At 41.7% G+C, this 12,284-nt stretch overlaps 1 protein-coding gene across 5 annotated transcripts in view; it reads left to right on the top strand.

The window, feature by feature from the left end:
• LOC137421656 (transmembrane protease serine 6-like) overlaps positions 1–12,284 on the top strand; it is a 112,366-nt gene that overhangs the window by 83,085 nt on the left and 16,997 nt on the right. For all 5 annotated transcript variants that reach the window (XM_068107918.2, XM_068107917.2, XM_068107916.2 and 2 more), the window contains 2 exons: positions 4,244–4,363; positions 7,464–7,626. In XM_068107918.2, the coding sequence (XP_067964019.2) occupies positions 4,244–4,363; positions 7,464–7,626 (283 nt within the window). The remainder of the gene's footprint in view (positions 1–4,243; positions 4,364–7,463; positions 7,627–12,284) is intronic.

The following is a 12,284-nucleotide window of genomic DNA, read 5'->3' as shown; positions in this document are numbered from 1 at the left end:
AGTGATGACTCCATTTACATTTCACTGTCTGACAACATGGACCAACTTCTATCCACTCATCCCAACTCTCTCTTCGTCATATGTGGTGATTTAAATTGTCACCATGCCAGTTGGCTGGGTGTGGGTACCTCTCTCACCAGCCATGGCTCTTCAGCAAAGGACTTCTGTGACTCACTGGGACTGACACAATCTGTCAATTTCCCGACCCGGATCTCAGTCAACGGAGCATCCTCTCTTCTAGACTTGGTTATGACAAACTTCCCTGCTAATGTCTGCTGCTCTTCTTCTGCTCCAATCGGCTCATCTGATCATGTGCTTGTTAAAGTGGACATCTCTCTGACCATTCTCAGAGAGCCTCCTCAGCATCGACGAGTCTGGCATTTCACTCAGGCCGACTGGGACGGTCTTCAAGCAGCCATCAATCATCTGGACTGGTCTCCCATCTCTACCGCCTCTGACATCAACTCATCCTGGGAAGTCTTCCAAAGTAAATTGCTCTCTCTCATGCACAGATTGATCCCATCTCGTCTTCAGTTGTCATACCCTTCCTCCCGTCCATGGTACACGGAATCTTGTGGTGAGGCTATTGCCAAGAAACAACTTGCTTTAGTCTCCTGGAAAGCAAATCCAACGGAAGGAAATCTCATTTCCTTTCACAAAGCCCGAAACAAGTGTGTGTCCACCCTCAGGAGAGCCAGGAAACAATATCTCTCCGTTCTCAGGACAGAACTCTCTTATCTGTCTCCCTCTTCCAAATCCTGGTGGCATCTGGTCAAATCTGTTTCTGGTGTTTGTTCCCCCTCCATCTCCTCCCTCTCCTCAAACGGCCACACGGCTGACTCCGCACGTCAAAAAGCTGAATGCCTCAACTCTGTGTTTGCCTCTAAATCTTGTGTCCAAAACCCATCCCTCTCTGTAGCCACCATACCCAGTCGTACCCAGCTGCTCCTGGATTCTGTGTCCTTTCCTCCTGACAAGGTGGAAAAGTTTCTGTCAACCCTTGACTCTGATTCTGCAACTGGACCTGACGGCATCATCCCACGGGTCCTAAAATCCTGTTCTTCCGCTCTTTCACTCCCTCTCTCTGTTCTCTTCACCCTCTCTTTTGCCCAAGGTCATCTGCCACCTGCTTGGAAATCTGCGAACATCAACGCTTTGCACAAAAAAGGTGCAAAAACAGATCCCAGCAACTACAGACCAATCAGCCTTCTCCCAATTATCAGCAAAGTCATGGAATCCATCATTGCTTTGGATATGAAATCTTTCCTCTTCTCCAATGGCTTGATCTCTGATCATCAATTTGGTTTCAGACCTGGTCACTCTACTCTGGACTTGCTGCTTCTGCTTTCTCAACAATGGATGGAGGTCCTCAATGCCAAACAGGAAATTAGAGCTGTCTCCCTTGACATATCACGTGCCATCGATACGGTCTGGCACCCGGCTCTGCTCACCATCTCTCCCTCTTTTGGTATCCATGGAAATCTCCACGCATGGCTGGCAGACTTCCTCTCTAGTCGTAGTCAACGTGTGGCCCTGAATGGGTTTCTCTCATCTCCTCTTCCTGTTCAGGCTGGAGTTCCCCAAGGCAGTGTTTTGGGCCCTGTGCTTTTTCTGGTCTTCATCAATGATCTCTCTGACTCTCTTGAAAATCCTCTCTATCTCTTTGCTGATGACTCTACTCTCTGTTGCTCCATTCTTCATCCCTCAGATCGGCAGTCTGCAGCCTCCTCACTCTCTGCAGACCTGGACAAAATCACAGACTGGGCAAACAAGTGGAACATGTCTTTCAATCCTGACAAATCTCACACTCTTACGATGTCTCTCTGAAAAGACCGACTGGACAACCCTCCCATCCACTTTCTGAATAATCCTCTCCAAGAAGTTCTGTCACTCAAGCTTTTGGGTCTCACTATCTGCCATGATCTTTCCTGGGAAAACGACATTTCAAATCTGGCCTCCAAAGCCAGTCGCCAACTGGGCATCCTCTGTCGTGCGAAGTCCTTCCTTGGCACACCTGAGCTCCTCACCATACACAAGGCTTTCATCCGCAGCTCAATGGAATACTGCTCTCACCTCTGGGCTGATGCTCCTGCCTCACACCTAGCTCGTCTTCACGCTGTTGAAACCAAAGCATTCAGAATCATTGGAATCTCCCACGATGAAGCTAACTCCAAGGGCCTCTCACTCACTCATCGCAGGCAGGTTGGTGGTCTTTCCGTCTTCTACCGACTCCTCTCTGGCCTTGCCCCCCCGGCTCTCTCTGGGCTCTGTCCCGCAAATATTCCTACAGGTCGCACAAGATCTGCCTGCAACCCTCTTATGGTTAAACTGCCAAAATCAAGACTCTCTGCTCACCTTCACTCTTTCATTCCTCTTTTCTCCTGCCTCTGGAACAAACTCCCTCACTCTCTTCAATCCCACTCCTCCCTCCAGGTCTTTAAAACAGCTGTTCACCACCATCTCTTGTCTTCCCCCATCCAAAACCTTGATCTTTTCTACCCCCACTAATTTCACCCCAAATCCACTTTTTTTGAAATACCAACTTCTGTCCTGGAAGTCCTTGGTGTCCTTGTGTTTTATACTTCTCCCACCCCTCCTCCCCCAATCCCTCTCCCTCCCACACATCTCCCTGCTCTCAAATGTTGTGTGCTCTCAAGTGTTTGTGTGCTTCCCCTTCTTTCCCCATCTTGTCTTCCGCTCCCTCTTTTTATATATTTTGTTTGTCTGGTTGATTTGTTTGTGAAGAAAATGTCAGCTCTTTCATGAGCCTCGATTCAGTATACAAAAAAATAAAAAATAAAAAATGAAAATAAATGCCAGGATAACAAAGAATGTTGAGGTAAAATAAATCCTATATGAGGGACCCTCCTCACAGACTCAAATACAGACACAGGGAGAAATAAATGAAAGAAATAATGTGGTGTGGTGCATTTGCCTGCTACTTCGCTCCGGCATCCTTGATCATCCAGGGTCGTCAAAGGTCCTGTGTCCCTGCCCGGGAAAACACCCGTTCACTGCCAGCTGCCAACGTGAAGGGAGCAGGCCCGAGCTCCTCCTTCGTCCTTCCTGCTTGGCTGCACCGAGCCCTGACCGTCCCGAACCTCCCAGGTGCACACGGCACGAAACGCAGCCGTCACGAGCCAACACCAAGGAGAGGAAAGAGAAGGATGTGTCCGCTCACAATAAAGCCCAGCGCAGGAGAGAGATTGAAAACTGAGACCGTGACGGGATGAAAGTCAGGACCAAGAGAGAGTAGGAAGTGTGACTGCACGCGATGGAACCCAGCGCAAGAGAAAGCGAAAATGGCGGGATGTGTCCTTTTTGTCCCTGGCGCTAGTATGTTCTCTCTGACATCACCCGTGCTCCAATCGTGCCGCGCCATCGCATCGATCTATGGCCACCCTGACCAATCGTACCTCTCGGGGCCGGGCCTCACGGCATTTCTTGCTTCCCTTTGAGATGACTCAGCTGGGTGGCGTTAGTGGTAGAATGTCTGGATCCGGTTGGCGATCGTTTTATTTCATTTAAGCGCTGATCACATGGCTGTGGTGTGTGTGTCATAAGGAACGAAGGGAAAACTACAGAGGCAACTACACAAAGGGAATCTACCCTTATACCCTAACTAAATAGCATATCTCCACCCCTCGCATGGACAAATATACACTTATGCGACATCTGGCCCTACTTATTTACAGGAAGGTTTCTTCTTCTCCCGACATTCGGGGCACACTACCCTATACAATCCTACCTGGCCTAAGGTATTCCATTGCTACCCCCACAAACGTAACAATACATACATACATACACACACACATACAAACAAACAATTGCTCCATTACATATAAGTTATCATTTGCACTTGTGATGGTTGTTGCTGCAAAGCACAGGTGTTTCAAAGAACCATGTTTGGAACCATGTTGCTCATGGATATGCTTATCCGTTGGTGCTCTGTTGTTCAACTGAATCCCCCCTTTTCCAAGCATGCAGGTTTCCTTTTTTCCTTCTGTCCCTTTTAGTTGCTCATTTTTGCCTCGTGATTTAACTTCTTATTTGCTTGATGTGAATGGTTTTGTGCATGCAATTACCGCAATCACAGTAAATTGCACACTTGCATGTTGGTGTTTTTATTCTCAACATGAGATTTTCAACAAATCCTGGTTTTTAGATCCAATGCTTCATTGAGGGATGTCATAGATTATGGCATTATGACCATTTAGAAGTTATCTGTGCTTTGTTCCCACAGCCAACCGCTGCAGTGCCTTCACCTTCCGCTGTGGGTCAGGCGAAGGCTGCATCAGTAAAGTCAACCCAGAGTGTGACGGGATCTTCGACTGCAATAACGGAATTGATGAACAGAATTGCAGTGAGTCCTGACCTCTGATATAATATTTATTACGAGAGAGAGAGAGAACGAGAGAGAGAACGAGAGAGAGAACGAGAGAGAGAATGAGAGAGAGAACGAGAGAACGAGAGAACGAGAGAACGAACACAGAATAAAAACAAAACACAGCAACAGCAGATTTGAGGGACAACATAGATAGTACAGCGGATAAGCTCTCATATTTTAAGAAATTGTGCATTTTTTGAGAAAAGCATGAAATTTCTAGCATAGTTAGTATATACCATAAGGTTTATTTTCCGATGTGGAGGGAAGTCAGATTTGACCTCTGAGGACCGTGAGAGGTCAAATCCAAAATGGCCGCCAGTCCACTGGGTCTAATGTTCAAACGCGCTTTTAGGTGTCATTTCCAACTAAATTGGGGATGCCCATTCATTTGGTGATACTTTTGAGATCGCCAGAACTCAAGGACATGCATTTAGGTCAAGGTCAAATTACGTTAAATATCTATTTTTATGACACTGCAGTTGGAACTGCTATTGGAAAAAGTTCATTTGAACTTTAAAAACTTAATTTTTTCAGGTACAGGGATAGGTACAGAACACCCAAAGACCAGAAATGATGAAAAAAAAGTGTTTACACTGCAAGGAATGTTGCAATAACCTCTGAAAAAATAACTGTAGTTAACCAAGTATGTCCACCAAAGCTTACATTAAATCAAGTGCAATGATGAAAATTGGTAATGATCAAAATCTAACAGTCTCCAGAACAGAAGCACAGTGCAGTGCACTTGAATGCACCTTTGGCACACTTGCAGCGTCCAGTGCACCCTTTCTTGCAGCCACAGTCGATCAATTCATGGCACGATTTTGATGCTTCAGGAAGAGTGGTCCAAAGAGGCTGCCACCCAGTTGTCTCCTTTGTCCAGCCCAGTCAGGTGGGTCTGGCATCTCTGGATCCATGACCAATGCCTGGTTACAACAGTTGGCCTGGTAGCAAGTGTGCTTGATGTGCTGCTTGAGTGTTGCCTGGGTTGGAGGAATGTTTTCTAGAGTTCTACACTTCTGTGTGAAGAGCTGTTTCCTGGCATCATTCACTTCCGTGCTCTCACTGGTTCTATCGTACATCAGCACCACAAATCGCTCTAGCAGTAACATTGAGCCTTCACTGACCTCACTTGACATGCCTAGGAGTTCATTGAAAGCATCATTCACCTCTGGGCATCCCCAATTTAGTTGGAAATGACACCTATAATGTTTTTCTACACTATTTGGTTCCAAAATTAAGCGCGTTTGAACATTAGACTCGGTGGACTGGCGGCCATTTTGGATTTGACTTCTCACGGTTCTCAGAGGTCAAATCTGACTTCCCTCCACATCTGAAAATAAACCTTATGGTATGCACTAACTATGTTAAAAATTTCATGCTTTTCTCATAAAATGCACAATTTTTGTGTTGATCTGCTGCACTAAGAGGGAGACTGGGACAAATAAGGGATGTGAGTAAGAATAGGACACAGGGTGGATAATATGAATGCAGAAGCAACCTCTCAGGAAATGGGGGTGGTAAAGGAAATGGTTTTGCTTTGGGGACAATCTGAGATGGTGGTGAACAGGTGTCTCGAAGACATACATGGAGGGAGGTGCAAGTCAAGAGAATGTGCAAGTTAGTTCCACAGGCAGGAAAAAAAAGAGGGTTGGAAGAGTGGAGGTGATCAATGATTCTCGTTTTTGGGAGTTTCCCCAGAAATGGTGGAACACATGCACCCAGAAGAAACCTGGGATGTGGTAGGGTGGGGTGAGGAAGGGGGGGGGGGGGGGGGAGGAGGGAGGGGGAGAGGACAGAAAGAGCAGAGGGTACGAGACCAAAAAGGAGGCAATATAAGCCACATAAACCACCAACCTGTCTGCGACATGAAGGTGATAGGCCCATTGACACAGCTTCATCGCAGGAGATTGCAATAATCTTGAAGCTTTTGATTTCCACGACATCAAGCCGAGGAAGATGTGAGGTAGGTGCTAGCCCAGAGGGGAGAGCTTTAGTCCATCAAGCTGCGGATGAAGGCCCTGTAAGTGGATAAGAGTTCCGGTTGCTCAACTGGTGCCAAAGGTGCACCATTCTAAATGATAAATATTTTGGTAAATGTAAAAGAAATAATTATTGTGAACATTATTACCTACGCCACCAAAGGTGGATGGAGGTTATGTTTTCACCCCTGTTTGTCTGTCCGTTTGTGAACAAGATATCTCAAAAAGTTGCGGACGGATTCGGACGAAATTTGGCAGAGATGTAGCATATGTGACAAGGACGAAATTATTAGATGTTGGTGAAGATCCGGATTCGGCTACTAGAATTTTTAAAGTGATTCGTCACCATCGGGAGAAAGGGCCAAAAACGACACATAGCAGGATATCTCCAAAAGTTGTGGACAGATTTGGACGAAACTTGTTGGACAGGTTGTGTGTGTGACAAGGAAGAATCGATTCAATTTTGTTGAAGATCCGGGTCCAGTTAGTATAATTTTTAAAGTGATTCTTCACCATTGAGTGTAATGGCCAAAAACGAGGGGTCGACCAGGGTATGAAAGACTGGCCCTATTCCTGTGATTGATTTTGATTATATGTGATTCTGTATTGTGATTTTCTGGTCGACTTTGACATACAAAACATAAACTGTTCACCAGGTGGAGGTATGCGCTCGACCGAGTGCCGTTCTAGTTACCCTCGCCAGAGGAGAGGGTATTGCATTTGAGGCAGTTTGTTTGTTTGTTTGTCCGCACAGAATAAATTTGATTTCCTCTGCAACCGTTGGTCCGATTGACAGAAAATGTTCACTATAGGTGCGCCTCCTCCTGTAGAATTTTGTAATAATTATGACGTGATATGTCACGTGGTATGGGCGCCATCTTGTAAAAACCAGAAGAAGGAGGACCTCCATCCACCGTCGGTCACGTCGTTCAGCTATCATATTTATTTTAACACAAAAGCCTTAAAAAACACTGAAAACATTCCTGGCGAGTGGCTGCAATCTCTGATTGCTCTTTCTTGTTCTCAATGTTTTAATTGCAATTTCAATATTTACTTGCCTCCCTTTACACTACCCCTCACCCTGTTTCCTTTTGCAGCATGCGTGAACCAATCAATTCATCATCGCATCATCGGAGGTCAGAATGCCATATTGGGCAGGTGGCCATGGCAGGTTGCCATGCTCAAGGGCAATTCTCTGTTCTGTAGTGCAACGCTAATTTCCACTCATTGGCTCGTCACTGCTGCACATTGCATTCCCAGGTTTGTGTATTTACCCTGTGCTCGCGAAGCGAAAAGCGGGGTTAAGCATTCAGTTGGGTTCGTGTGCCGTGTGCCATGTGCCATGTGCTGTGTGCCGTACGTGTCTGCATTTTAAAAATTCATTTTCTCGGCAACTGTTGGTCCGATTGACACTAAATTTTTTACCATAGAAGTGTGGCTACATGCTATTTACCATAGCATGTAGAAATTTTTTATTCATAATTATGACGTCATAGGTCACGTGGTATGGCCGCCATCTTGGAAAAAGGTTACACCTCCATATCTCCCAAACCACTCAATGGAAAAAATTGAAACATGGCTCATTGTCAAGCAATCACCATGGGGAATAAGACATGTTGATGATGATGTCATCAGTGCCTTAATTATGACATCATAATTTGACAAGTACAACGCTTGATCTGATCAGTATGAATTCAACAAAAATTCCTCTGCAACTGTTAGACCGATGGACACAAAATTTTCACAATATGAGCGGCTTCTGTAGAATTTTGTAAAGATAATTATGTCATAGGTCACGTGGTACAGACGCCATCTTGGGAAAAATCGAAAAAAGTTGCACCTCTATATCTCCGAAACCGCTTCATGGAAAAATTGAACCGTGGCTCATTGTAAAGAACCCCGCATGGGGAATATGTGCTTTTAACGATGACGTCATTGGTGTCGTAATTATGACATAATTTCACAGCTTTGTCTGATCGGTTTGAAATTTATTGAGCGTGATCTATGCAACAATTATATTAGAGAATATAAATGTATGATGTAATCGCTCATGTGGTCTGGCAGCCATATTGGATCAAATAAATAAAAAAAACCTTCAAAAACCGAAGAGTTGGCTCGCACCAAGTTGACTGCGCAGGCTACGTATTCTATGAATACCATGTAGTTCATTGATTATCATTTATTCACTTAACAGATTCGCAAGAGAAGCGCTACGCAGGACTTCCACTGGATGTTTTTTTTAATTGGGTGTTTGGGGTAGTTGGTAGGGGTCGCATAATACACAGGCTCAACCTCAATTTATTGTGGTGCCAAAGGTTGCGCCACTCTAAGTGATGACAATAAAACAAAATATCGTTGTTGATTTAAAATGAAAATGCCCAATAATACTACAAAAGTGTAAATATTGTACACCGCACCTTTCCTATGCCATCTCCAGGCATTGCAAATCGTCATTGCCGGGCACCGAAGGGGGCCGGCAGTGACGCACGCTGAAAGGGAGTACTCAGTTTTCACTCTGGTTGTTGTACACCGCACCTTTCCTATGCCATCCCCAGGCATTGCAAATCGTCACTGCCGGGCACCGAAGGGGGCTCGGCAGTGACGCATGCTGAAAGGGAGTACTCAGTTTTCACTCTGGTTGTTTGTTTGTTTTCTTTCTTTCTTTCTTGTTGTACACCGCACCTTTCCTATGCCATCTCCAGGCATTGCAAATCGTCATTGCTGGGCACCGAAGGGGGCTCGGCAGTGACGCACGCTAAAAGGGAGTACTCAGTTTTTGTACACCGCTCCTTTCCTATGCCATCTCCAGGCATTGCAAATCGTCATTGCCGGGCACCAAAGGGGGCTCGGCAGTGACGCACGCTGAAAGAGAGTACTCAGTTTTCACTCTGGTTTCTTTCTTGTTTTCTTTCTTGTTTTCTTTCTTGTTTTCTTTCTTGTTTGTCCGGGCGATATCTCAGCCATCCTTTGAGCTAGGAAGCTGAAATTTAGGCACAATAGTGAGCAAGTCTTTTTTCAAAAACGGTATTTTTTTTTTTTGATTAATCAATAAATTGAGGAGTTATTTAATTATTAGCGATTAATTAAGTACTTATTTAATTAATCAAATTTCCTTTCTCTTCTGACCATTAACTCAGGCACCTTTTGAGTTAGGAAGCTGACATTTAGACATGCCAATGACCAGATGATTTGGCTGCAAAGGATATTTTTGATTTATTAATTAATCAATGAATCGATTAATTATTTAATTATTCGATTAATGATTTTTTTTTTCTTTTTTAAAGTTACAGATTCTGATGAAATAGTGGTAGTTTATGTGTTCTCTGACCAAATTGATTAATAATTTAATTTTTTTATGATTATTATTTATTTATTTTCATTATTAATCATTTATTTATTTTCTTTCTCATTTGGCCAATATCTCAGGCACCTTTTGAGCTGGGAAGCTAATATTTGGACATGAGTGACCAAGTGATGTGGCTATCAAGGATATTTTTGATTTATTGATTAATCATTTCATCTATTAATTATTTATTGAGTAATCAATTAATTATTTAATTTTTTATAAATGACTTATTTAATTAAATTTCTAAAAGATACATCTTTGGATGAAGCACTAGTGGTTTAGTTATGCGATTAGCCAATTGATTATGAAAATATTTTGTGATAATCTTTTATTGATTTTTATTATACAATTAATCAATCAATTAGTGTACACCTCTCCCTCCCAATGCAGCCTCAATGAGCTGCACTGCGGTATTGCCGGGCACCAGAGGCGCCCCGGCAATGCCGCGCTGCAGCATATTTAATTATTTGGCATGGGGCGGTGTAGTTTGAATGTATGTGTACTTGTTTGTTTGTTTGTTTTCTTTCTTTCTTTCTTGTTTGTTTGTTTGTCCGGGCGATGTCTCAGCCATCCTTTGAGCTAGGAAGCTGAAATTTCGGCACAATAGTGAGCAAGTCCTTTTTCAAAAATGGTATTTTTTGTTTTTTGATTAATCATTTAATTGAGGAGTTATTTAATTATTAGCGATTAATTAAGTACTTATTTAATTAATCAAATTTCCTTTCTCTTCTGACCATCAACTCAGGCACCTTTTGAGTTAGGAAGCTGATATTTGGACATGCCAATGACCAGGTGATTTGGCGGCAAAGGCTTTTTTTGATTTATGAATTCATCAATTAATCAATTAATCGATTAATTATTTAATTATTCGATTAATGACAAAAATTTTTTTTTTTAAAGTTACAGATTCTGATGAAATGGTGGTGGTTTATGTGTTCTTTGACCGAATTGAGTAATAATTTAATTTTTCTATGATTATTATTTATTTATTTTCATTATTAATCATTTATTTGTCTCTTTCTCATTTGGCCAATATCTCAGGCACCTTTTGAGCTCAGAAGCTAATATTTGGACATGAGTGACCAAGTGATGTGGCTATCAAGGATATTTTTGATTTATTGATTAATCAATTAATAAATTAATCGATTAATTATTTAATTATTCGATTAATTACTAAAAAAATAAAAATAATTCAGTTACAGATTCTGATGAAATGGTGGTGGTTTATGTGTTCTGTGACCGAATTGATTGATAATTTAATTTTTTTATGATTATTATTTATTTATTTTCATTATTAATCATTTATTTATTTTCTTTCTCATTTGGCCAATATCTCAGGCACCATTTGAGCTGCGAAGCTAATATTTGAACAGGACAGTGACCAAGTGATGTGGCTTTCAAGGATATTTTTGATTTATCGATTAATCATTTATTTTTGATTTATTGATTAATCATTTAATCGATTCATTATTTATTGATTAATCGATGAATTATTTATTGATTAATTAATTAATTATTTAATTTTTTATTAATGACTTATTTGATTAAATTTCTAAACGATACATCTTCGGATGAAGCAGTAGTGGTTTTCTTGTACACCGCTCCTTTCCTATGCCATCTCCAGGCATTGCAAATCGTCATTGCTGGGCACCGAAGGGGGCTCGGCAGTGACGCACGCCGAAAGGGAGTACTCAGTTTTCACTCTGGTTGTTTGTTGGTTGTACACCGCACCTTTCCTATGCCATCTCCAGGCATTGCAAATCGTCATTGCTGGGCACCGAAGGGGGCTCAGCAGTGACACATGCTGAAAGGGAGTACTCAGTTTTCACTCTGGTTGTTTGTTTGTTTGTTTGTTTGTTTGTTTTCTTGCTTTCTTGTTTTCTTGTCCGGACGATATCTCAGCCATCCTTTGAGCTAGGAAGATGAAATTTCGGCACAGTAGTGAGCAAGTCCTTTGTCAAAAACGGTATTTTTTGTTTTTTGATTAATCAATAATTGAGGAGTTATTTAATTATTAGCGATTAATTAAGTACTTATTTAATTAATCAAATTTCCTTTCTCTTCTGACCATCAACTCAGGCACCTTTTGAGTTAGGAAGCTGATATTTGGACATGCCAATGACAAGGTGATTTGGCTGCAAAGGCTATTTTTGATTTATTAATTAATCAATTAATCAATTAATCGATTAATTATTTAATTATTCAATTAATGAGAATTTTTTTTTTTTCAAGTTACAGATTCTGATGAAATGGTGGTGGTTTATGTGTTCTCTGACCGAATTGATTAATAATTTAATTTTTTAATGATTATTATTTATTTATTTTCATTATTAATCATTTATTTATTTTCTTTCTCATTTGGCCAATATCTCAGGCACCTTTTGAGCTGGGAAGCTAATATTTGGACATGAGTGACAAAGTGATGTGGCTATCAAGGATATTTTTGATTTATTGATTAATCATTTCATCTATTAATTATTTATTGATTAATCGATTAATTATTTATTGAGTAATCAATGAATTATTTAATTTTTTATAAATGACTTACTTAATTAAATTTCTAAAAGATACA

Source organism: Myxine glutinosa, chromosome 2 (genome assembly GCF_964187855.1).
Source record: "Myxine glutinosa chromosome 2, kmMyxGlut1.1, whole genome shotgun sequence".
Lineage (NCBI taxonomy): Eukaryota > Metazoa > Chordata > Myxini > Myxiniformes > Myxinidae > Myxine > Myxine glutinosa.
This window is presented reverse-complemented; position numbering and strand designations above follow the sequence as displayed.